This window comes from Sarcophilus harrisii, chromosome 3 (genome assembly GCF_902635505.1).
Source record: "Sarcophilus harrisii chromosome 3, mSarHar1.11, whole genome shotgun sequence".
NCBI classification, from domain to species: Eukaryota; Metazoa; Chordata; class Mammalia; order Dasyuromorphia; family Dasyuridae; genus Sarcophilus; species Sarcophilus harrisii.
Genome location: NC_045428.1, coordinates 530,398,358 through 530,426,102, shown reverse-complemented (window position 1 = coordinate 530,426,102; position 27,745 = coordinate 530,398,358). Strand labels below are relative to the sequence as shown.

Sequence of the window (27,745 nt, the reverse complement as noted above, 5' to 3'; positions counted from 1 at the left end):
AACCATGGGGATCTGTGTCTCAGATGACATGGCTTATAATGCTGGAGGAACTGAGGCAAGATAGAGATTAGGGAGTTTTTAATATTTTATTTGGATTTCTGAGAGGGAGAGATTTTTGGGGACCAAAAGATCCATTTTGGTCCCAGGGCTGATGTCTTAAAGCATTCAGCATCAGCAGCAGCCTTAGCATATCAACTTCAGCATCAGCATCAAATGTGAGATTCCAATGAATTATAATCAATCAGGGTAGACAAAGGCAGAGGCGGAGTCAGAACAATTAGAGCAGAAATTTCCAGGACAGACCATCAATATAGTTCTAACAGGGTAGGGGGTGAGGACCACAAATTCTGATGAATTGGGAGTGAAGGAGATGTGCAGCTAGAGACAGGAAGTCTGGAATTTAGAGATAAGAGGATACCAATTAGTTTTCTGAGAAAGGACATCTGGAGTTTTATCTTTTGGAATGCCAGATCTCTACAGCCCTAATTATCTCAGTTCTAATCATCAGGAAAGGGAGTTTGCAACCAGGGGGATTGAGGCAGAACAAGTCAAGGAACTGAGGCAGAACAATTAGGGAAACTGATGCAGGACACTAAAAGGAAACTGTGGCACAACAGGCTAGGGCCATTGGTCTCACAACTGTTCTTGGAGGAAACCCCCAGATCTGTGCCCTATGTACAACCCAGAGGGTTACTGGAAGAGACACTGCCCATAGTGGGGTTGAGTTGCCTCTTCCCAATATTCTGTCCTCTGGTTTCCTCAAGACCAGGAATGATGGTGCTTGGGGTTTGGCCAGGTATTGGGGTCCTCCAGACTTCAGGGCTGGTGCTCTTTTCACTGCTCCACCTAGCTGCCCCAGTTCAGAGCATTTTGGAAGCCAAAGATTGTCAATGTTTTGCTGTTGGGAGGCTTGCCAGATATCAGTCTCTCCTGTTAAACACTCACAAATTGACTCTCTGGGTGTGTCACACTCTTAACCCTGCCTGTCGTTCCCTGACAACATTCAGTCAGGTGATATTCACAATTGTGAGGAAGCTTTAGATTCCATTACTCCAATTGACCTGATTTGAGGGACATTTCCTTTTGACAATCCAGATGGTGAAATGGTTTACTGAGGGGTCAAGTTTTCTTGAAAATGAGAAAAGGAAGGAGGGTTACTCTGTAGTGAGCCTCAATACAATAGTACTTTGGAGGCTAATCCATTCTTCCTGGGATCTCTGCTCAGAGGGAAGCGGGTTGGGGTCCCTTTAAGAAACTGTATTTTCTATTATCTGTGATTCTTTTCAAATTCCCAGCCCCTCTTGGCTGAGGCATATCCTCCTCAGACAAATTGTCTTTCTAGGATGCCAGAGCCTTTGATTCAATTACAAATCCTGGTCAAAAAACAAACCCTTTGAATTCCATTAGGAGATCTGGGCTTGTCCCAGCCCTCATTCTGACTTGCTTGGGCTGCCCAACCCCTATTAGTTCTGATCTTCTCTGGCTTTCCAACCCCAACCAAGACACCCATTATAATGAGATTCCATTGTAATGCCCGAGAAACTGAGGCAGGATAGAGATTAGAGAACAATTTAATAATTTATTTAAAAGGGAGAGATTTACTGGGACCAAATGGATCCATGGTTTGGTCCCAGGGCTGAATGAGACTATCATCTCAAAGAATCCAGCCACAAATGTCAGATACAAGATTCTTTTATAGGGTAACAAGAACAATGACATAATGGGGGAGGTACCTGGATGGGGATGACCTAATAGAAGGAGGCACCTAGGATGACATAATGGGGGGAAGTACTGGAGAGGCTCCTGATATTCTAATAATGTCTAAAATGGATAAAGACCTTTATCCCATTCAAACATTAAGAGGGAATAAGTATAGCCTAAGGTCTAAGATACAAGATCTTTATCTTATCAAACATTAAGAGGGAATAGTTATAACCTGAGACAGAGTAACTGAATAGGACAATTAGGGAAACCGGGTCAGTCATTAAAAGGGAACTGTGGCACAAGACGACTTCCAGTAATTGAGTCATGGGAGTCTGGGGACCTAGATCCAATTTCTACAGCTTCTGTCTTATATCTGGGGAAGACTATAAAATGCATGCCAAGGACAGTGGTCCCCTCTGGAGAAGTGGGGTCCAGATTAGTGTATTTCCTAATAGCTTCTACCAGGTGACCCTGGAAGAGAGCAGGATTCTCATCAGCTGCCTGGGTGACTTCTCTAAGCTTATCATAATTCACCTGCTTTTTAATCCCCTTTTTCATGCCCTCAATGAAGCAGGTTAGGAGATGATCCCTCTTCTCTCTCCCCGATCCCCTCCTGATAGTTCTACCCAAGGTCTGAGAGGGGCACGGCTGTGGCCCCTGCTTGATATCTAGCAGAGGAAGTGGCAGCCATGTCATCTCCAAACTTCTGGGCCAGGTCCCAGATCCTCTTTTTCTCCTCTATGGTACAAGGAGAAGAGATAATGATGTTAACATCTCCCCAGGGCAGATTGTACTGGAGGGCTCTGTACCCTTTATTAATTATTAATTAAATTAATTTATTAATTATTAACATTAATTAATTTAATTTAATTAATTTATTAATTATTAAAATTAATTTTTTTAAAGCTTTAAACCCTTCAATAAACTTAGTGGGATCCTCTGAGTATCTGCCCAGTTTCTTCCTAATCTGGGAAAGAACCGACATGGAGAAGGGCATTTGCACTCTTAAGCATTCCCCGCCATCCCCCACCCAGGGTCAGCCACTCCCCTCAAAGGGCAGAGCTTAGAAGAGGTAGCTAAATCAGAGTCCTGAGCCACAGCTGTGGTGGAATCAGGCTCTTCAGGAGGGGTAGAAGGATGGAGGATTGGGGGCAGGGCATCCTGAGAAGGAGGTGGGAGGGAATGGAAAGAGGAGAAGGAAGTGCCGCTTCTCACTTCTCCTCAGAGAAGAACTAAGCACTGGAGTAGTCCCAGAGTCTGGCTCTGGGGGGGGGAGGGGAGTTGGATAGCACGGGACCTTTTTAATAAGGGGCAGCTCTGGAGTCACGTTGGGAGTGTCCTGCTGAGGGCTGCAGGGGGGGCAGATGCTCCTTGCACCCCCAAAGGAGTGGAAAAGAGGGGCATCATTCATAGGGATCAGTGTCTATCTCAAGTTCCCCCACAGTAAATTTAACGAGCAACATCCTTCAAATTAACCTCAATTTAGGCTCCTGGGAGAGACTCATGAAGGCCTGAATATAGGGATCTTTGGTCCATTTACCCTGTTTCCTGCAAAATAAGTCCAATTCCCTAATAGTAGTGAAATTGATTGAGCCATTAAGTGGCCAGGCCTCATGGTTGTCTAACTTATATTGCGACCAGACAGTATTGCAGAAATGGATAAGCCTTTTCGATTTTAAATCTTTCAAGTCCCAAACTGTCCCAATTCTATAGTGTGTCCTCCTTTCTCCAGGCGTCCCTAGAGAAAGGTGGTATAAAAGCTCTCTTCAGTAAGAGGTCTATTTGTCAATGTGCAGGAATTTGTGCCTGCATCCCTGGCCCAAACGAATCCTCGAGTCATTTCAGCTCTTGAACAGTTCTTGCCAATGATTTCCAGGAAATTTGAACTGTCCCCCGCTATAGAAGGGTGATATGGTGGGCTTACCTCAGTAGGAAAAAAAAAAAAACCTCGTGAAAGAGCCACCAAATGATGAGGGCAGGGTTGCGAAGGAGAAGTGTGGCAGGATTAGGTGAGCCATCCTGGTTCTCCAAGGTGTGGGCTTGTAGTGCAGGAAATTCGCTTACTCAAAGGCTGTGATAAAAAGGCTTTTATTGTTAGAAAGACAGCAAGATAAGGGCATTCTTGGTGGGCAATATCATTCTCAAGAGGGAAGTGATTTTTTCAAAAAGACATTTTCTGAAGGCCTACTTCATACAAAAATAGAACAGAAGAGGCAAGACCACTTGAGTTTGTATATGAAAAGATACATCCTCTGGATAGTCCTGGTTCCAGATGGTATGGGACCATTTAGATTTGTATATGAAAAGAGTCATTCTCTGGAGATTCATCTTCCTGGTTCCAGAGAATGTAAGACCATTTAAGTTTGTATAACTTTTTGTTGGTGATTTTATATAACTTTACAGGACTGTCTGGTTTCACTCTCATCACTGAGACTCAACATTCCCTGGATGCCACTGCCACCACTTTAGTTTGGACTTGGCTAGCCTGGGCCAACTCTACACCCTTTCTCAGACTGAAGCAGTTCCAGAAGATGAGAGCTTTATCCTTTTGCTCCAAATGAATTTGGGTTCTGACTGCTTAAATAGTATTGCTTCTAGGAAGGCTATAGCAATAACTCTTAAGACTAGAGAACCTTGGGAGTGCCACAACAATGCTGGCTATCAGATAACAATCTGATGGTCAATAATAACAGTTTCTGAGAATTCAATAGTGGGATGAAGCCCTGGAATTCAATACCACTCAATTTTACCTTTAAGCCATAGAATTCAATACTGGATGCAACCCCACCCCTACCACTCCTCAATTTTATTTGTAAGCCATAAAATTAACATCAGTGACTTAAACAATCTGATCTTTGTTTCTTTTTCCAAGAAATTTATTTTCTTGTTCCTGATTCTTTGTTAAATTCCCTTGGAATTTCTGTCAGCAGCATAATAAATCTTTGCCCCTTAACTTGGACATAAACTGAGTTTGTGAATTCTTTTGCTACACCTGTGACACTGATCCTAACATTGTGGGGGTGTCTTCAGCTTCAACATCATAACTCCCAGGTATGGCTAAACAGCTCCCAATAATTTAAGAAGCTTTTGAAGGAGAAATGAAGTCCGGATGTTGGCTGTGCTGTTAGTGGGTGGATTATGAAATTAGTAGAAACTAAATATGTAGTGACATAGTCTAGTACAAAACACTTTGAGCACTAAGTCTGGAAATTTGCCTTTAAGTTGAACTGAGGGCTCCAGAGAGAGTATCAAGCCTCAACATGTCACTGGGTACAGAAACTTGAAGGCGGAGACTGGGTAGAGTGGCAATGTTTACCACAAGGGGGAACCAGGGAGCTGTCATCCTGAGCTTCAGTTCAGCTCAATTGAGTAGTTTTCCAGTCAAAGATATTGGAATGGTTTCCATTTCCTGTTTCAGCTAGTATTCTTTCTTGAATTACTGTAGAGGGACTTTTACAAGATCCCCAGTGAATGAGGATCAGAGAGAAGGATAGGGTGGGTATTAGGCACTCTTTCCAGAAAGGACTCAATGATAGAAAGTTTTTTTTTTTTTTTTTTTCCTGAGGCAATTGGGGTTAAGTGACTTGCCCAGGGTCACACACCCTAGAATGTTAAGTGTCTGAGACCACATTTGAACTCAGGGATGGTACTCTATCCATTGCACTACCCAGCTGCCCCCAGAAAGTTCTGAGGAGCACAAGCTAGGCTCCCACTAACAACCATAGATAGGGTCCCCTTCTGAAGGACTACTATTTGTGCCTACCTAGGACAGAAGAAGATCTGGAATGAGTGAAGAAAGTGGAGAGTGTGAGAGAAGAGAGCATAGATCAGATTCTATGGGTGTAACTATTGTAAAACCATTTGTGGGCTCCTTTAGGAGCCAGAGAGTATGAACTAGTGCATTGTGAGTTGAGGCTGGCACACCTCTCTGGTGATCTGAGTTTTGATTTTATTTGTGGTTTTAGGTTTCACTGAATTCTTACCCTGATACCAATATTTCAGAAGCGTTGAGGTTTTTAACTCATGGCTTGAGAGATCTAGATGACATAACTAAGTTTTTACAGGGGAAAAGAGAGAGTTTGGGGAGAAACTAGTAGTCCTGAAATCTGCATATGAATGTTGGTCTGTGGTATTCACTCATAAAACCATCATGTTTCCGTGCTCTGTTCCAGTGAATGAATGAAAAAGTATTATTAAATACTTCTTATATGCCAGAGATGGGATGGGCAATGAGGTGGCACAGTAGATGGAGTGCTGAGCTTGAATTCAGGAAGGCTCAACTTATTGAGTTCAAATGTGACCTTAGACCATCAGTCACTATGTGATCCTGGGCAAGTTACTTATCCCTGTTTGCTTTAGTTTCCAAATTTGTCAAATGAACTGGAGAAGGAAAGGAGAAACCATTCTAGCATTTTTCCTTCCTTCCTTCCTTCCTTCCTTCCTTCCTTCCTTCCTTCCTTCCTTCCTTCCTTCCTTCCTTCCTTCCTTCCTTCCTTCCTTTCTTTCTTTCTTTCTTTCTTTCTTTCTTTCTTTCTTTCTTTCTTTCTTTCTTTCTTTCTTTCTTTCTTTCTTTCTTTCTTTCTTTCTTTCCTTCCTTCCTGAGGCAATTGGGTTTAAGTGCCCAGGGTCACATAGTTATGAAGTGTTAAGTGTCTGAGGTCAGATTTGAACTCAGGTCATCATGACTTCAGGGCTGGTGCTCTATCTACTGTGCCACCTAGCTGCCCTCCATTCTAATATTTTTGCCAAGAAAACCCCAAATGTGGTTATAAAGATTACAACACTACTGAAATTACTGAAGAATATCAATAACATATACCCGACACAGTTAAATGGGAAGAAAGGGTGGGGGTGGGGAGGGGAGAAAGATCTTGTTCCTGTCTCCAGGTATCTAGCTGTATCCTTCCATTCTTCTTCCTCTAGCTGAATCTTAGGTTTGGATCCAGAGTTAGAGTTCTGGAGAGAGAGGCAGTTCTTTTGAGGCTGTTTCCAAAAAAGACAGCCACTGCTAGACTGGAATAGACCAGATGAGACTGACAGAAGGTCTCCCTTCTCCCCTTTTTCTTTTTTCCACTTTGGTTCTTTGCCTTTCCTTCCCAGGCATTATTGCCTTCTAGTAATTCAATATATATTTTAAAGTGCTCTTGGGGGCTAAATCATGTGCTTCCTGTGCTATGGGTAAAGAAAAATGAAAGTCTTTAAGAGCTTCTAGACACATTGGATTGATAACATAAGCATAAAAAGTTTAATAAAATAATATGACTACAATCGTAAGGCAATGTGGTATAGTGGGTAGAGATTTAGCCAGAAAGATCTGGAAGTGGAAACATACTGTGTGTGTGAGATCCAGGACAAGTCATATGATGTCTGTTTTTCTGGCAGCTCTCTAAGACACTAAGTTGCACAATGAAATGATAAAGGCAATTTTCTTACCCAGAATTCTTCACACTAATGAAATCATCTGGATTAAGTAAAAACAAATAAATAAACCAAAAAATTCCAAAACAAAACCTCTTAGCATTACAAAAAATACCATAAGACTGTCTATGACTCATTAGGGAGGTAAGCAAAGAAGGTTGTTGGATCTCTGGAAGAGAAGCCTTTTTGGAGCAGAAGTTGAGTTAGCCCTGGAAGAATAGAGGGGATTTGAAAAACTGAGATAAGGGAGGCCATTCAAGCTAGTCAAAGGAACCCATAGGCAAGAAAGGTTATGGCCTAACCCCAACTCTTTTCTACCCTAAGCTTCCTTTTCACAGATAATTATAGGCCATAAATGGAGTCATAAGGCCAAACAGAAATCGGGGGCTCCAGAAAAATCAGCTTCTTCTGATAAAGCATCCAAGGAGTGGGATGTGTGGAACATTTAGGGATTTCCAGGAAACGACTGGATGCAATGGGAATATTCACCACTAGGAGGCAACGGGGTGCTATCATCTTGTAGCACTTTGTCAAAATCCTTGAGGACTTTAATGGAAGAGTTTAGTGTGACTGGAGAACAGGGAGGCTGATGGGGATAGGGCAGGAAAAAAGCTAAGTCTCTTTAGGAAGAATTCAAGTAGAAAATTCTGAGGTGCAGAAGCTGAGTTCCCACAAAAAGCCATGGTGCCATCTTCCCAAGGATCATGCTATTAATATTTCCTGTGGGGAGAAGAGATGGGGAATGAATGGAAGGAATGAGGAGAGGAAAGGGCAACAAAAAAAGGCGAAAGAGAAGGGATGAGGATGAGTAGAATAGGAGGCTGGGAAAGGGGAAGGAAAGCAGGAGAGGGAGACAACGTAATATGGAAGAATGGGGGAAAAGAGACAGGGAGAAAATGAAGAAAAGGAACAGTGAAGAGGGAAAAGGTGAGGAATATTCAGATAGGAAAGAAGAAAGAGAAAATTAGAGAAAAGTAAAGGCAGTAATGAAATGGAAAAAGAGTAAGGGGGAGGAAGAGAGAAGAAGGAAATGAGGAGAGGGAAATGGCGAGGGGGAGGGCAAGTCAAGCATTTGACAAGATATCTATTAAATATCCATCATGTGACAAGAAGAGAGGGATGCAAAAAAGGGGAACAGGGACTAAGCTGAGAAAGGGAGAGAACATGGACAGAAGGGCATATAGGAATGGGAACAGAGCTGGGAAATATGGATGAAAGCATTAAATATCTTACCTGATTTAATCTCACAATTTTGATTCTTCTCTTCTGAAATGTAAAGAGAAATAATGTCAGTTCTAATGTAAGTCCATATTCTACCCTGACTCTTTTCCAAATCTTTGCTACTGTAACATATCATTGCCACTTCTGGAAAACTGAAAGGCTGGGATGAAATGCTATTTCCTCCTAGAAAAGCTTCTTAGGACCCACAGCTACAAGTATAGCTTCCCTGCTCTGAGACCCCACAGCCCCATACTGTCTCCTGTTTATGTTCTATATTGCAATAGTTATGTGTTTGTATATGATTTGCCCTCTGAGAGAGTGAGCTTTAAGAAGAAAGAACCAGCCTTACCTATCCTTGTCTTCTGAAGCATAGCTAAGCATATCATTAATGGCACAGTGGGACTGGCTTAGGGAGAAGATATTAAGATTTCCCCTCTCCTTGCCTCAGGTTTTCCCTTTGGAAAATGGGAACACAATTTCCCTCTCTGACCCCATCTCCTCTTTCAAACGCTGGTCATTGGGAGATGGTTTGGCTAGAACTTGGACATTAGTGACTCTCAGTTTACAAAATAGCTGCATATGATAACAACATAATGCTCACTTGTGTACTTTGATTTTTGGTTCACAAGGAGTTTTCATTTATATGATCTCATGAGACCTTGATAATTAGCTACGTGGAGAGGGAATAAAATTCTCATTTTCAAGATGGTGGAACTGAGGCTCTGAGGGGGGATTTGCTGAAGATCACAAAAAGGACTCTATGATAAAGTTAGGAATTCCAACCTCAGGTTTCCTACAGTCCAGTTTTTTATATCTCAAAGGCATGGTAACTGAAGGCCAGCAACTAAGTACAAATCATCATAGAATTTCAGAACTGAAAGGGATCTTAAAGAGCAGTGAAGGGCAGTTAGATGGTACAATGGCTAGAGCACTGGCCTTGGAGTCAGGAGGACCTGGCCTCAAACACTTGACTCTTACTAGCTGTCTTCTCCTGGGTAAATCACTTAACATTTATCTTCCCTCCTCATCCCACCCCAAGTAAATAAATAAAACCAGTGAGTGCAACCCTCTCATTTTGCAAAGTAAACTAAGGCCCAGAGGAGGAAATGGACCTCTTATGTTCAAACTTCAAATTCATGTCAGGGCTGGGCTCAGAGCCAAGATTTTTCACGTTCAAGACCAGGACTCTTGAGCTCCACCATGATGCTTAAAACAGCTTTCTTTCCCCTTTTCTTTTTTCTATGCTACAACCTTCCCATTTTTGCTCTCCATTGTCCCATCTCCCATTCTGCTGTGATAATACTCACTTCTCAGGTAGGCACAGTTGAAGTTGCTACATGTCTGTCCGAGACTTCTGAGAGTCACCAGACTTCGGGTTCCATCCTGGGAAAAGTTAGATACAGAGAAAACCTCATTGGGTGGGATGAGCACTTCTCGCTCATCAGGGAAGACGGAGAAGTTCTTGATGGAGACCCCAAAGCATGTGCTCAGGGTAAAGAAGGTAGCATTGCCAAATCTCTGGGCCACCTGCTGCTCCTCGGAAGTAGAGGAGAATTGACCAAGACGGATGTTGTCTTGAAGTTTCTTGGGCTTAAAGTGGATATTTCCCACCCCTCGGAATACGGTCTGCTGAGAGTCCTCCTTACAGCTCTCAGGAGCCCTCAGCAACTGCAGGGCTCGTGTCAGGTAGAAATGCCAGGCCTTGAAGGGAAAATGCTCCATGTAGACCTCAAAAGACCTGCCTTGTTTCCTCACAGCCGAGTTGAGCTCCCGATGTAAGGGGTTGGATGAGTTAGTATAGACCACGATAGCTACTGCATGCTGGATCTGAAATCCTGGGGGCAGGGAGAGGTTCTGATAACTTTTCAAAGAAGCTGTGGCAGCCTGCCATGATTCTCTGAACAGCTTGTGCTGAGCCATCTCTTTATGAAACAGGATGGGGGCAACATGCTCCATGTCCTCCACACAGCCAGTGTAAGCATCATCAAAAGCATCTGGAGCCATGTCGAGGACTAATATCTTGCCTTTCGTCTGTGGTGGGATAGAGGAGAAGATATGAAGAAGGTACTCAGGGTTTCTGGGCTTTTATGGTCACCCACAAGGCTTTATTAATTTAGAAAACATTATATTGTCTCTCCCCACACTGAGTGATCTCTTTGAAAGCAGGGATGAGCCTTTGTTTTTATTTGTGTCCCTTAGATAAAACTAGGCACGTGCAGAGTGGAACTTCAGCCTAGAAGGAAGGTACTTGCACCCTGAGGGAAGGGAGCAAGTCTTCTCCTGTCTGTGCTTGGCACAGAGTAGGCAATGAGTAAATGTTTGTTGACTGACTGACAATGGCAGGCAGTACAGTAGACTGGAAAAAGCAGTCTCTGAATTCAAGACATGAATTCAAATTCTTCCTTTGATGACTATTGTCTTTACTTTCTTGTGGTTCATTTCCCTCAACTATAAAATGCAGCATCGAGGTAGCTTGGTGAATGCTACTGAGTCAGGAAGACATAGTTCAAATACTGCCTCAGACATCAGCTGTGTGACTCTGGGTAAGCCATAAAACCCTGTTTGCCTCAGTTCCTTAACTGTAAAATGAACTGGAGAAGAGAATGGCAAACCACTCCAGAATCTTTGCCAAGAAGACCTCAAATGGGATCACGAACAGTGGGACTTGACTGGAAAAATGACAGAACAACAACACGAGGCATTGGGCTACATGGACTCTGGATTCTGGATCTGTGAGCAGGAAACTTGCTCAGAGTTAGGCAGCTAGTAGTGTTAGAATTGCAATTGGAATTCAGGTGTCGCTAGTGGTCATTTTACTGGGTAGGAAAGACAGAAGATCTGCTCCCTTCTCTCAAGGTGCAAGTGCCTTCCTTCTAGCCTGGAGCTCTGCTAGTTTTATCTAAACTTTTCTTCTGCTCTGGGGATGACTCAGAGGTTCAAAAACATCTGCCAAGATTTACCTTCCTAGTTTGAGTTTACTCTAGTCCCCTCTCTATATTCTTCTAGCCAGAAAACCCACACTCCTTATGTGAGCAGTATTTAAGGCCAGACAAGTGGGTCTTTGCTCCAAGGCTACATGTATCAATAGGAAGTCATGGATATTTTAGCTGCTGGCATTAGATGTAGTTATCCAGACTATCAGGAGCATTGTTTTTCTGTCTCTTAAATTACTTCTCAAATATTGGTGGGGCTTTCTCTTGCTTGATCCTTGATCACAGTGTCCTTTATAGCACTGGAAAGGATCTTAGAAAGTCTCATTTTTGGAAAGAAGGAAATTGAGAGCCAGAGAAGTGAACTGGTTTTGTCCAAGAGTTTCCCAGCTTTAAGCAGAAGGGGATATTTGAACTCATGAGCTCTGACTCCAGAATGGGAGTTGAATTTAGCTTCAAATATTTACTTGTTATGTGACCCTGGACAAGTCTGCTTCAATTTCTTTAACTGAAAAATAGGAATAATAATAGCATCTGCTTCCTAAGGTGGTGGTGAAGATTAAAGGAGATGATATTTTAAAAAGTGCTTTATTAACTTTAAAGGTGTATTAGTTGTTCATAGTTTATAAAATACATTTCTAAAAAGGCTATTATCACTTAATTGTTATTATTGTTAGGCTCTAGAAAAATAGGAGGAAGGATAGATTGCTTTTAGCTGGGAGGGGTCAGAGAAGGTTTTGAGGAGAAGGTGGCACTTGAGGGGAGATAGCCTGATTGAATATATAGAGAGGGGAAGCTGCAATTAGGCCATGGTAAGTTGTCTGGTCTGGTTGGAGCACAGAGGGGATATAGGGGAGATGGGGATTGGGCTTGTTTCATTGATTGAGGGTATTCCAAGATGAGGAAGCCCTTTCTGCTAATGCAAGTCAGTGTCGTCTCTGAAACTTTGTCTTAGAAAATTGTGCAGGGAATTAGGGGGTAAAAGACATGCCTTGAATTACTCAGCCACCATGTGCCCAATATGGAACTCAATCTCAAGTCTTTCTAGCTGTGAAACCAGCTCTCAGTCCATGACATCATATCCTAGGGGACTAAGAAGAGAAGTAAAATGAAAAAATAAAGCCTCTTAATAGATAGCTCAGTATCTGATAGTGGAGGTAGACTGAAGTGTTTACATTTTATCTTATTGGCAAAGGTTTTCTGTTTCTGTTTTGTTTTGAGAAGGAGAATGATATTATAGCTATCCACTTTGACATGTGCCTTAGTCCTGAGTTTGTTTCTGGAGTTTGAGAACAGATAAAGATTTAGTCCTGATTTCTGGTTTCAGAGACTGGAGTGACCTGGAGCATTATGGGAAGATTTCCAGGAAAGGTGGAATTTGGTGAGGAAGAGAGGTGAGAGCAGAGCTCTCCAAGATGCACTCAAAGGGCCCATTGCTCCAGCAGTGTTTGGACAAAGACAAAGAAGACATCTCAAAAATGCTGAAAACCCAGATGGAACTGACTTAGGGGAAAGTTGTTGCTGACACACCTGGAGTTAGGAGTTGGGAGCTGGCATGTGGACTAAGACCTTCTCAGTGTGGGGAATGGAAAGGTGGTGAGCCATGTATGTGGGTTGCAGAGGGAGGGAGGAACCATACCTGAGGGATTTGCAATGAAATGAAAATCACATAGGGAACCACAGCAATGGTGAGAAAGCACATCATGTCCCTCTTCTTTGGGAGCTGCAGGGGCAAGATAACCAGGCTTTAAATGTTCTTAGTACAGCATATTTTTTAAAGGAAAGGAATTATTTATCTATTTATTATAATAATTATTATCTCGGTTCCCCTTCACAAAAAAGGAAGGTGGGCCCAGGTATATCCACCCACATCTCTGTCTGCTCTTTATTATTTTAGCATTAAAGATCTGTCCAATTCCTCTTGTTAATCACTCAATTCATAAACATTTCTTTAGTGCTTCCTATTCCAAGCCTTGAACCAACTAAATAAGCCATTGAGGATTCAGAAAAAAAGCTAAACAGCTGCTATCTTCCCAGACCTTCTAATGAGACATACAATTTGTAAATAATGTGTTCTATACAGTATAAATGGAAGTTAATCTCAGAAGAAAGACTCTAACAGTTTGGGGGACTGACAAGGCCAGCTTTAGAAACTATGGAAGAAAGTCAACTCAATGATGGAGTGTTATATTTGAAGAACTCTCTGCAAATAGGTCTGGGGAGTGTGTGGAAAGAAATATAGTATAAGAAAGTTAAAATGAAAGAAAGACACCATATTGGTCAAATGGTAAAGTTTATTTTGAATAGGGGATGGAACACAGTGAGATGCAAGGTTTAGAAAAATCTCCTTATTTGTGTGTAGGATAGAACAAAATGGGGAGAATTTTGAGGCTGGGGGACCAACCAGAAGGCTTTTTCAATAGTCCAGAAATGAGATGATGATGTCCTGAACTAGGTGGCTGGGTAAATAGCGAAGGGGACACACACACACATATACACACACACATGCAAAATTATATATATGTCTCTATATATTCCTATGTGTGCCTGCATACACATTATATAGACACACACATGTTTATTTATTGGTATAATTTTTTCTAAATAATTTTTTAATTTTTTCTTCAATTACATGCAAAACCAATTTTTAACATTTTATTTTTTGATATAATAGCATGACAAGAACATTTTTAGCATTCATTTTTATAAGATTTTAAGTTCTAAACTTTTCTCCCTCTTCACTTCTCTTCCCTCTTGTCTTCCAAAGAATGTAAAAAGTTTGATTTAGGTTGTATGTGTGCTATCATGTAAAACACATTTCCATATTAATCTTATTTGTGAAAGAATAAATAGATCAAATGGAAAAAACTATAATAAAGAATAAAGTTAATGAAAAAATATGCTCTGATCTTCATTCAAAGTCCATCAGTTTTTTATTTAGTTATGATTGGAACTTTCTTTCTTGAGTACTTTGTACTTGGCAACTTAGTGCTGCTATGAAGAGTTGAGTCAATATAATTGATCATCACATAATTTTGCTGATACTATGTTTTCTTGGTCCTGTTCATGTTTCTTTTCATCAGTTTGTACAAGTGTTTCTAGATTTTTCTGAAATCTGCTTTATTCATCATTTCTTATTGCACGATAGTATTTCATTATATTTATATATCACAGCTTATTCAGCCATTACCAAATTGATAAGCATCCCTTCAATTTCTAATATTTTGCTACCATGAAAAGTACTGCTCTAAATATTCTTATATATAAAGGTCCTTTTCTCTTTTTTTAATGTTCTCTTTGGGATACAGACCTAGGTAGTGGTATCTGCAGTTTGATTGTTCTTTGAACAGTTCCAGATTGTTCTCCAGAATGGCTGGATCAGTTCACAATTCTACCAAGAGTGCATTAGTGTCCCAATTTCACCACATCCTATCCAGTACTTATTACTTTTTTTTATTTTTTTGTCATATTGGCCAATCTGATAGTTGTGAGGTAGTATCTCAGTCATTTCAATTTGCAGTTTCTCTAATCAAAAGTAATTTAGAGCACTTCTTCATATGTGTATAGATAGCTTTTATTTCTTCATTTGAAAACTGCCTGTTCATGTCCTTCGACCATTTATCTAACAGGGAATAGCTTGTATCCTTTTACCTTTGGCTCAGTTCTCTATATATTTGAAAAATGAGGTTTTTACCAGAGACACTTGGCTGTAAAGATTGTTTCCCAGCTTTCTGCTTTTCTTCTAATCTTAGTTGCATTGGTTTTGTTTGTACAAAAGCTTTTTGATTTAATATAATTAAAATTATATATTTTACAATTTTAATGCTTTCTATCTCTTGTCTTATTAAAAATGCCCCCCCTCCCCCCAGGTTTTACAGGTAGATTATTGTTGTTCAAATTTGCTTATGTTGTTCCCTTTTATGTTGCTTATGATGTTTCCCTTTATGTCTAAATCACATACCCATTTAGACCTTGTCTTGGTATATGTGTGAGATGTTGGTCTATATCTAATTTATGTCCTATTGTTTTCTAGTTTCTCTAGCAGTTTTTGTCAAATAATGAATTTTTATGTCAAGAGCTAGAGTTCTGGGGTTTATCAAACACTAGGTTATTTTTGTCTTTCTCCTTTCACCTCTGGGCTCTTCCCCAGTATTTTGTTCCAGTCTACTACTTGCCCTGATCTGCCTTCCCTTCTATCAGTTCTCTCCCCCACCCTCTTTTACTTAATCTCCTCCCTCTCTACTTCCCTGTCAGGTAAGATATATTTCCATATTCAACTGATTGTGTTTATTATTCCCTTTTTGAGCCAATATAGATAAGAGTAAGAATCAAGTGAATTCAAGATTCAAGTGAAGATTCTCCCACTATACTAGATTTTTCATGCCTCTTCATGTGAAATAATTATACCTTTCTACCTCTTCCTTCCTTCCATACCCAGTGTACTCCTCATTCTCTTAATTTAATTTTTATAATTCCTTCAAATTCACTTTTTATCTATATCTTCTATGTATGTATATTCTTCTAGTTGTACTATTAGTGATATAATTACTAAGGATTATAAGCATCATTTTCCTGTGTAGGGATGTAAACAATTTAGTTCTATTGAATCCCTTATGTTTTCCTTTTCCTTTTTAACTGTTTGTGCTTTTCTTGGGTCTTGATATTAGAAGTCAATTTTTGATTTAGTGTTTTTTTCTTCCCTCTGTCTTTCTGTTTCTTTATCTCTCTATGTCTGTCTCTTTGTCTCTGTGTCTCTATCTGTGTCTGTGTCTGTGTCTGTCTCTCTGTCTCTGTCTCTGTCTCTCTCTTCTTTTCCGTTCCTTTAAATTTGAGCTCTGCTCCCAGAGTAGAAGGGGTACTATCTCAGGTTTCTTGTTCTAGTAACTACAGGCTGGGCTATTTACCTGGTGCTGTTTGCTTTGATGTTGTCCTAAGGCCTATAGGAGACCTTCCTTTCTAGAGCTGTCTGAGGGAAATGGATAGAGTATGACTGGGGTTATTGAAGGTTATTGGGGTCTGGCAGCTTACCCGGTGTTGAGTTGAGATTCTAGTGATGGTGTTTGCTGTATATTGAAGTCAGAAGGGCTGCTTCTGTAATTCCCAGGTGCTACCACCAATCTGGACACTGATGGATTCTTAATCTCCCAGGGCTGTGTGAGATATGTGGTGGTCTAGCTGCTGGAGGATGTCTAATTGCTGGGAGCTACCTGGGGAATGTGGTGATTTGGAGTCCAGCATGCTCTCATGACTTTTTCTAAAGCACCTGAGAAATCTTGGTGTTGGCATTTGTTTGTTCCATCATCCTGGGATTTAGGATCTCTGGCTGATTTGTTAAAGTGGGACATGCTGCTGGTTTGCTGGGAACTTTCCTCTCTTGGATTGAGCCCCTATCTGTTTTTTTGAGTGAAAGGAACTCTTCTTGCAGTTCTTACGAGTTTTCTGGGCTAAAAGATTGTTTCAACCTGTTTCCTTGCTTGTTTCTCTGCTTCAGGACCTCTTTAGGGTTACCATTTTATGGTTGCCCAGAGGGAACATGGGAAGGTCACAGCAATTCACTGCTTACTCTGACATACTGCCTGGCATTATTTTTATGTGACCAAGTAGGATAATGCACAAAAAGCTTTACAAGACAAAAAATACGATCCCTTATTATCTTGTATATAGGCTGATGGATGTGTAGTCATGATTGCTGTCTGAAGGACTGGACAATGATATGGTCAAATTGTCTTACACAGTTCTTTATGATTCCTAGCAGAAGGGCGCAACTTACAAGATTTCTTTTTTCTTTTTTTTTTATTTAATAGCCTTTTATTTACAGGATATATACATGGGTAACTTTACAGCATTAACAACTGCCAAACCTCTTGTTCCAATTTTTCAACTCTTACCCCCCCCCCAACCCCCTCCCCTAGATGGCAGGATGACCAGTAGATGTTAAATATATTAAAATATAAATTAGATACACAATAAGTATACCTGACCAAAACGTTATTTTGCTGTAGAAAAAGAATCAGACTCTGAAATATTGTACAATTAGCTTGTGAAGGAAATCAAAAATGCAGGTGTGCATAAATATAGGGATTAGAATTCAATGTAATGGTTTTAGTCATCTCCCAGGTTCTTTTTCTGGGCATAGCTAGTTCAGTTCATTACTGCTCCATTAGAAATGATTTGGTTGATCTCGTTGCTGAGGATGGCCTGATCCATCAGAACTGGTCATCATATAGTATTGTTGTTGAAGTATATAATGATCTCCTGGTCCTGCTCATTTCACTCAGCATCAGTTCATGTAAGTCTCTCAGGCCTTTCTGGAAATTATCCTGTTGGTCATTTCTTACAGAACAGTAATATTCCATAATTTTCATATACCACAATTTATTCAACCATTCTCAACTGATGGACATCCATTCAGTTTCAGTTTTAACCACTACAAAAGGGCTGCCACAAACATTCGTGCACATACAGGTCCCTTTCCCTTCTTTATAATCTCTTTGGGATATAATCCCAGTAGTAACACTGCTGGATCAAAGGGTATGCACAGCTTGATAACTTTTTGAGCATAGTTCAAACTACTCTCCAAAATGGTTGGATTCGTTCACAACTCCACCAACAATGCATTATTGTCCCAGTTTTCCCCATCCCTCAACAATCATCATTATTTTTCCTGTCATCTTAGCCAATCTGACAGGTGTGTGAGTATATCTTAGAGTTGTCTTAATTTGCATTTCTCTGATTAATAATGACTTGGAGCATCTTTTCTATGACTAGAAATAGTTTCAATTTCTTCATCTGAGGATGTCTGTTCATATCACTTTGACCATTTTCAATTGGAGAATGAAGCGTTGTTTTATAAATTAGAGTTAATTCTCTATATATTTGGAAATGGGCCTTTATCAGAACCTTTGACTGTAAAATATTTTCCCAGTTTATTGCTTCCCTTCTAATCTTGTCTGCATTAGTTTTGTTTGTACAAAACTTTTCAGTTTAGGTATAATCAAAATTTTCTATTTTGTGATCAGTAATTATCTCTAGTTCTGCTTTGGTCATAAAAGACCTTCCCTTCCACAGGTCTGAGAGGTAAACTATCCTATGTTCCTCTAATTTATTAATAATTTCATTCTTTATGCCTAGGTCATGAACCCATTTTGACCTTATCTTGGTGTACGGCGTTAAGTATGGATCAATGCCTAGTTTCTGCCATATTAGTTTCCAATTTTCCCAGCAATTTTTATCAAACAGTAAGTTCTTATCCCAAAAGCTGGGATCTTTGGGTTTGTCAAAGACTAGGTTGCTATATTTGTTGACTGTTTTATCCATTGAACCTAATCTATTCCACTGATCAACTAATCTATTCCTTAGCCAATACAAATAGTTTTGGTAACTGCTGCTCTATAATATAATTTTAGATCTGGTACAGCTAAGCCACCATCATTTGATTTTTTTCATTAATTCCTTGAAATTCTTGACCTTTTGTTTTCCATATGAACTTTGTTGTTATTTTTTCTAGGTCATTAAAATAGTTTTTGGGACTCTGATTGGTATAGCGCTAAATAAATAGATTAGTTTAGGTAATATTGTCATCTTTATTATATTTGCTTGCCCTATCCAAGAGCATTTAATATTTTTCCATTTGGTTAGATCAGACTTAATTTGTGTGAAAAGTGGTCTGTAATTTTGCTCATAAAGTTTCTGATTTTCCCTTGGCAGATAGATTCCTAAATATTTTATATTATCAGTAGTTACTTTAAATGGAGATTTCTCTTTGTAACTCTGACTGTTGGATTTTGTTAGTGATATATAAGAATGCTGATGACTTATGTGGGTTTATTTTATAACCAACTTTGCTAAAGTTGTGGATTATTTCTAATAACTTTTAGCAGAATCTCTGGGTTCTCTAAGTATACCATCATGTCATCGCAAAGAGTGATAATTTGGCTTCCTCATTGCCTATTCTTATTCCTTTAATCTCTTTCTCAGCTCTTATTGCTATAGCTAGCGTTTCTAATACAATATTAAATAGTAATGGTGATAGGTAGGCACCTTGTTTCACTCCAGATCTTATTGGGAATGGTTGCAGTTTGTCTCCATTACATATGATGCTACTGATGGTTTTAAATAGATGCTGCTGATTATTTTAGGAAAAGTCCATTTATTCCTATACTCTCAAGTGTTTTTAATAGGAATGGATGTTGGATTTTATCAAATGCTTTTCTGCATCTATTGAGGATGATCATATGGTTTTGTTAATTTGGTTATTAACATGGCCAATTATATTGATAGTTTTCCTAATATTGAACTAGCCCTGCATTCCTGGTATAAATCCTACTTGATCATAGTGTATTATCTTGGAGATGATTTTCTGTAGTCTTTTTGCTAATATCTTATTTAGGATTTTAGCATCAATATTCATTAGGGAGATTGGTCTATAATTTTCTTTCTCTGTTTTCAGCCTACCTGGTTTAGGTATCAGTACCATGTCTGTGTCATAGAAGGAATTTGGTAGGACTCCTTCATTCCCTATTTTATCGAATAATTTATATAGCATTGGGGCCAATTGTTCTTTTAAATGTTTGGTAAAATTCACATGTAAATCCATCTGGTCCTGGGTTTTTCTTGGGGTTGTTTAATTCCTTGTTCTATTTCTTTTTCTGAAATGGGACTATTCAAGCAATTTACTTCCTCCTCTGTTAGTCTGGGAAGTCCGTATTTTTGGAGGTAGTCATCCATTTCACTTAGATTATCAAATTTATTGGCATAAAGTTGAGCAAAATAACTCCTTATTATTTCTCTAATTTCCTCTTCATTGGTGGAAAGTTCTCCCTTTTCATTTTTAAGACTACTAATTTCATTTTCCTCCCTCCTTTTCTAATCAGATTTACCAAAGGCTTATCTATTTTATTGGCTTTTCATAGAACCAACTCTTAGTTTTATTAATTAGTTCAATGGTTTTTTTACTTTCAATATTTTAATTTCTCCTTTTTAATTTTAGTATTTCAATTTAGTATTTGATTGGGGGTTTTAATTTGGTCTTTTTAGTTTTTTTAGTTGCAAGCCCAATTCATTAATCTTTTCTTTCTCTGTTTTATTCAAGTAAGCCTCTAAGGATATAAAATTCCCTCTTATTACCGCTTTGGCTGCAACCCTAAATTTTGGTATGATGTCTCATCATTGTCATTATCCTGAGTGAAATTATTAATTGTATCTATAATTTGCTGCTTCACTCAATCATTCTTTAAGATGAGATTGTTTAATTTCAATTACTTTTTGGTCTATTTCCCCTAACTTTTTGTTGAATGTAGTTTTATTGCATCATGATCTGAAAAAAGCATTTACTATTTCTGCTTTCTTGCATTTAATTTGAGGTCTTTATGTCCTAATATATGGTCAATTTTTGAATAGGTTCCATGAACTGCTGAAAAGAAAGTATATTCCCTTCTATCTCCATTCAATTTTCTCCAAGATCAAACATACCTAATTTTTCTAATATTCTATTTACTTCTTTAATTTCTTTCTTATTTGTTTTGTGGTTTGTTGTCTAATTCTGAGGATGCAAGGTTGAGATCTCCTACTATTCAGTTTTGTTGTCTATTTCTTCTTTGCAACTCTCTTAACTCTCCTTTAGGAAGTTGAGTGCCATACCACTTGGTGCATATATGTTTAATATTGATATTGCTTCGTTTTTTATGCTACCCTTTAGCAGGATGTAGTTTCCTTCCTTATCTCTTTTAATTAGATCAATTTTTACTTTTGCTTGATCTGAGATAAGGATGGCTACCTCTTTTTGACTTCACCTGAAGCATAATAAATTTTGCTCCAGCCTTTTACCTTTAATCTATATGTATCCCCTGCTTTAAATGTGTTTCTTGTAAACAACATATTGTAGGGTTCTGACTTTTGATCCAGTCTGCTATCTGCCTCCTCTTTTGTGGGAGTTCATCCCATTCACATTTACAGTTAGAAATACTAAATCTGTATTTCCTGCCATCCTAATAACCCCAGATTGTGCTTTGACTTATTCTTGCCTCCCCAACCCTCTTTCCCCCTTTTAAACTTATGTACCCCTCTTGTATCTCGATACTTATCCTCTTTATAATCCCTCCCTCCCCCCTTTGATTCTTTCCCCCTTCCTTCCCTTATTACTCTTTTTCTTTTCCCTTTTCCTCTCCCCCGTTTTTAATGAGGCGAGAGAGAATTTTCTCTAAAACAAATGTCAATTATTTTTCTTTGAGCCAACTCCTGATGAGAGTAAGATTCACACTAATGTTCCTCCCCTCTCTAAATTCCCTCAGATATGATAAGTTTCCTTAGCCTCTTTGTGGGATGTGGTTTCCCTCTTTTTATCCCTCCTTCCACCTTATTCTGCCATCATCCCTTTTCCATATCTACTTCCCTTTTTATGTTATATCAGTACAATCCAATTATACATGTATTCTTTTTGTATATCCACAACAGAAATACAATTCTCAAGAGCTATTTTTACCTTTTCTGCATCTCTTGAGTTCTATGCTTGGAGATCAAATTTTTGTTTAGTTCTGGTTTTTCTTCAGAAACAAATGGAATTCATTTGTTTCATTAAATATCCATCTTCTTCCCCGGAAGAAAATGCTCAGCTTAGCTGGGTGTTTATTCTTGGCTGCATCTCAAGTTCTTGTGCCTTTCAGGATATCATATTCAGGCCTTCTTTCCTTTAAGGTAGAGGCAGCCAGATCTTGGGTGATCCTTATTGTGGCACCTCGGTATTTAAATGGTTTTTGGCTGCTTGTAAAATTTTTTCCTTAATCTGATAGTTTTGAAATTTTGCCACAATATTCCTTGGGGTTTTTATCTTAGGGGTTTCTTTCAGAAGGTGTTCGATAGATTCTTTCAATGCCTATTTTACCTTCGAGTTCTATTACATCTGGGCAGTTCTCTTTGATGATTTCTTGTAAAAATAGTATCTAGGCTCTTTTTTCATCATAGTTTTCAGAAGTCAATAATCCTCAGATTATCTCTCCTAGATCTATTTTTCCAAGTCTGTCGTTTTGCAAGTAGATAATTCATGGTTTTTCAGTTTGTCATTTTTTGTTTTGCTTGACTTGATTCTTGCTGTCTCAATGAATCATTAGATTCTATTTGTTCAGTTCTAATTTTTAAAGAATTATTTTCTTCATTAGCTTTTTTACTTCTTTCTGTATATGTCCAATTGGTTTTGAATGTATTATTTTGGTCTGTGGAATTTTTTTCCATTTCACTAATTTTTTTTTTAGTGAATTATTTTCTTTTTCAATTCACAGATCCTACTTTCTTGAGTGTTCTTTGTCTTTTCAATTCACGGATCCTACTTTCTTGAGGTTCTTTGTCTTTTCAATTCACAAATCCTACTTTCTAGTGAATTCTTTATTTTTCAATTCACAATTCTTACTTTCCTGAGATTTTTTATTTTTCCAATTCACCAATTTTGTTTCCCTGCACTTCCTGGGATTTTTAACTTTCCAATTCGTATTTCAGGAAGTGTTGCTCTCTTGTAAGGCTTCTCTTTCCTTTCCCCATTTATCTTCTAACTCTCTTTTGAGACTTTTAATGGTCTCTTCTATGAGAGCATCATGTAAAGGAGGACAGTCTGATGCATTTTTGCTGTTTGAGGTCTCTTCAGGTTTGCTGACCTGCTCTTTTTCTGCATAGAAGCTGTCGATAATTCTTTCCATCTTTTTATTCATGTTTTAAAGCCTTTAGGGTAGGTCTCCTAGGCAAGGGGGTTACCGGCTTCCTCTGCAGAGCAGGGAGAGATGTAAACCGATTTCCGGCTCCGAGGTATGGGAGTGCTCTGAGTGAGAGTTTTCCCTTCCCCCAACAGGAAGTGGATTCAGCACTGGCTGAGCTATGGAAGTGCCCAGTTGGGCTGAGTGGGTTAGCGATTGCCCTCAGCTAGAGACTAAGGGGTGAAAGTGTCACTGCCCCAGGCCGGAGCCTCTTGTGGGACTGTGAGTATTAGCAGCTGACCGCAGACCGCAGACCGCCTGGAACTCTGCCTCAGTGTCTCTGTCCAATGCAAATCGGCCCTGGAAAAGCTCTATGGCCCCAAGCCAAGCTCCCCACTGTGCAGATTGGAGGCTAACCCGGGCTGCGTCCTCCTGCCGTGCAGGATCACAACTGCCCCAAGGAAAAGCCCCGTACTGCGGGTTGGGGCTGCGAGCTTGTGCTGAGATCTGTGCCTTCACCCTCGGTTTGAGGCTCTCCTCAGAACCTAATTTCTCTCCCCGTCTGCGCCGATCTCCCCCCTGGCCCCGGAACCAACCTTTTTTGGCGAGACTGCAGATTTTCTTCGGCTGGTGAGTTGTTCTACTTCTTATCTTTACAAATTGTAGCAGTCAAGACTATTTTTGAGGCTCGATATAATATTGATAAAGAGGGTAAGAGAAGAGCTTAGAAAATCGCATGTGTCTTCTCCGCCATCTTGGCTCTGCCCCCGCAACTTACAAGATTTCAACTTAGTTCCAGGAAGCATTTCTTAAGGGTCAAGGGCTTTCAAAATACAGAACAAATTTCCACAGGATATGGTACGTTCCTCATTTCTTCAAATGGTCCAAGAGTATGTGACTTTGTGATTTTTGCCCAATGAGTTTTGTAGCTTTCTGGGATATAGATATACCTTATTTTGCTAGGCAGTGTACTGCCCATAGTTGGTTTCAGGAAATGTTTGTCAAATGATTTAGATTTGCAAAGTTAATGCTTGTGCCCAACTCTATCAGCTTATTATGAGTCCTTCCCACATTCCCATGTTCATCATCATTATTATATCATCAGTACCATTTATAGAGCACTTTAAGATTTGTAAGGCACTTTATAAACATTATCTCATTTGATCCTCAACCAACAGTCCTCAAACTTTTTAAATAGGGGTCCAGTTCACTATCCCTCAGACTGTTGGAGGGCCGGACTATAGTAAAAACAAAAACTTTGCTTTGTGGGCCTTTAAATAAAGAAACTTCATAGCCCTGGGTAAGGGGGATAAATGCCTCAGCTGCTGCATCTAGCCCGCGGGCCGTAGTTTGAGGACCCCTGCCAAAACCATTGTGGAAAGTAGGTACTATTGTTATCCTCATTTTACAAATGACTAAATTGAGGCAAAGAAAGGTTAAATGATTATGTTCAAGGTCACACAGTAGATAGATAGATATTAGTTGCCTGGTTCGTTGTCTTCCGTTCTCAAAGAGGACCAAAATGACATCACTGTGTTAGAGTTGAGTTACAGTGTGTCTGACTATGGCTGATCAGAGCAGTATATACTTGGAATCCTCTCCTATGGGTCAGACACAAATAGTCTCTATGAACATTTGGGGTGGCTTCTCTAACTTTTGTCCATCTCATGTTTCTTTTGAGCTAATTCAATTATTCTTTACTTATAGCGCATGGTACTTTCTCTGATGAGGACACACCATGCTGAGTGGTCCTGGGCCAGTGTCTCCCATGTCATAGGTCAATTTTAAAGTTTTTAACAGAGACCTTGAAAATGTCTTTGTGTTGCTTTTTTTGATTACCTTATGGGCACTTGTCTAATTCTCCATGAAATAATCTTTTTGGCAAGTATATATTTGGTATTTAAAAAATGTGGCCAGCCCAACAGAGTTGTGCTCTCTGCAGTAGAGTTGGAATGCTCAGCAATTCAGTTCAAAAAAGGACCTCAGTTTCTGATGTTATTCTGCCAGATGATCTTCAGAATACACAGAGAGATACATATGTACATAGATATTTAGATAGATACAAGATATATTTTACTCTTTATATTTTAATACTTATAAATTTATATTTTAATATTCATTCAAGATGACAGATATATTTTATGGATATCAATACCTATACACAGATATATACAAGATACATACAAAACAAATATGATACTTTTTAATACTCATATTTTAATACTTAGTACTTGTAAACTTATACTTTAATACTCATTTAAAGAGATGACAAAAACACCTAATTGATAGATGGATAGCTCAGATAGTAGACACATAGAAAACAAATATAAGATAATTTTTAGATAGATACTAGTATCTATATACAGATAGTTACAGATATACATAGATGCAAGATATTTACAAGACACATTTTATACTCCCTATTATGTTTTAATTCTTATTAATATTTATACTCTTGATTCAAGAAGATGACAACTACAGCTGATAGATACTAGTATCTATAGAGAGATAGAAGATATGAACAAAATAAATACAAGATACTTAAAAAAAACTACTTATTATATTTACACTTATACTTTAATACTTCTCATTCAAGGACATGACAAGTATATCAGATAGATAGTAGTAACTATACATAGGTTGATAGATTGATAAAAAGAAGATACATACAAAATAAATACAAGAGGGAGGTATTATCATCTGTAGGAGATCAGGAGGATTACATTATATATTATATATTGCAGAAGGAGGGATGGATGGGATGTAAGTTGAGTTTTGAGGGGAACCAGGGATTTTAAAAGGCAAAGGTGAAGAGAAATAAAATGGAGTGTCAGGTGTGAGATACAGCATCATCATAATCATAATAGTTAATTCTTTAATACCTCTCACCAGTGATGTAGTCAGGTGACAACATGAGGAAGGCAGGGCCCAGAACTTAAGGAAAAGACCTTGTCTGAGACTTCTTCTTTTACCCCTGCCTCTTCATGGGTAAGAGAAATCCAGAATGCCCTTTAGTATAGTTCTAAATGTCTTTGTTCCCCTTGGGACAGTAGTTTTAATGGTTAGAGAGGGACAGTTCTCCTTCAAAGTCAGCTCCAAATTGACTGTCCGAGGCTAACATTCTTGATTAACTTTCATTTTTATCTGGTCTCTTTCATTAATGAAATTGCGATATATTGAGCTATGTAGGAGGGAGGAGATACCTAAATGTGGTGTCCACAATGGGACACAATAGTCTCCATAAAAAATTGATTAGACCAGAAGACAATAAGACTATTTCACCTTCTTTCTTTTGGATACAATTTCCCCATAAGTTCCTACCTATCTTCATTATCCAATCTTAACCTTAGCCTTACTCATTCAGATTCACCCCACTTTTATCTTTCTTATCCCATACCCATATTTTCACAATCCCTTACCCCAATTCACACCAATACTTCTATATCCTCTTAGAATGAGAGTAGAAGGAACCTTAGAGGCTATCTTATAGAACCTTTGTTTTTTTTTTTTTTTAAGATGAGAAAACAGGCTCAGAAACATGAAATGCTTTTACAGTCATACACATTTGAAGCTAGGTCATTTTGACTTCAGGGCTAGAGCTCTTTTCATTGAGTAACACTGCATTTTAAAACCACTAAATAGCATGCATTAACACTACCCAAACTCACATGTTTACTCATTCACAGGTCTCCACATATGCCAAACACACAGAAACTTCACCCATTCCTCCAATTCACTTAAAGTTCATACATCAAAGATTTTGTGGTCCAAAAGATCTTAGATGTCTTATTTTATAGTTGGGGAAACTGAGGCATAATGAAGTTAAATTATTTGTCTAGTTTACTTAGATATGAGAGCAGCAGTGGATTGAGCACCAGGAAGATTCATCTTCTTGAGTTCAAATCTGGTCTTAGTTACTTAATAGTTGTGTGACCCTGAGCAAGTCACTTAACCTAGTTTGCCTCAGTTTCCTCATCTGTTCAATGATCTGGAGAAGGAAATGGCAAACCAGACTTCAGTATTTTTGCCAAGAAAACCCAAATGGGGTCAGACATGACTGAAAAATGAGTAGGCAACAATCCAGGTACTAAGTGCAAAGCTTGGATTCAAACCCAGATCCTGTTTGACTCTTTCTGTTTTACCTCATTTAAGATCTCTTCATACTCTCTGTCCCATTATTCCCACCAAAAACATTATTTTTCTGTCTTTAGAAGTCAGGAGACCTGGGATCAATGTTTGTCTCTGTCACTTATTACACATGTAAATCAAGGGAAAGTAATGGATTCTCCCCAGGTCTCAGTTTCCTCATCTATAGAATAATAGTATTACATGGTCTCTTCTCACTCTAAATCTATGCCCCCTGATTCCTAAGAAGTGACTATGATAATTATATGGTTTTCTCACTCATCCATTCAAGGAAATATACTTTGTGTACATTCACAACCCACACCTACCTTTTATCTTGTGTTTTCTTCTGCTGTTGAGATGGTGTTTGGCCCTCTCTCTGCCAGCTATTTACCAACTTTGAACAACGTTCTGACTTCAATATGAAGGAAATAAAACCACTTCCCCATCCTCTTCCTCCAGTTATTGCTGAGCAGGAAAAGCAAGAGGTGGTGGGCATTGGGAAAGAGGATGATGAGATAAGTTTGGATCACAGAGAAGGATTGTCTGCCTCAAAGGCCTTTTCTCAGACTTCTGCTCCACATTTTTACATTCTCCTTCCCACCACCTGCTTATGTTCTTCCACCTCTCCAGATACTAGAAATTCTATAAGATTTAGGGAATCATCCC

General features: G+C 39.0%; 1 protein-coding gene across 1 annotated transcript; it reads right to left on the bottom strand.

Moving 5' to 3' along the window:
- Window positions 1–7,744: 7,744 nt before the first annotated feature.
- Window positions 7,745–27,532, bottom strand: LOC100929312 (ecto-ADP-ribosyltransferase 5). The gene is made up of 5 exons (XM_012545364.3): window positions 27,406–27,532; window positions 12,913–12,996; window positions 9,651–10,374; window positions 8,356–8,388; window positions 7,745–7,842 (listed from the first exon to the last, which is right to left on the bottom strand). The coding sequence occupies exons 2-5, from the start codon at window positions 12,976–12,978 to the stop codon at window positions 7,745–7,747; spliced, it is 921 nt and encodes a 306-aa protein (XP_012400818.2). The 5' UTR covers window positions 12,979–12,996; window positions 27,406–27,532.
- Window positions 27,533–27,745: the final 213 nt, after the last annotated feature.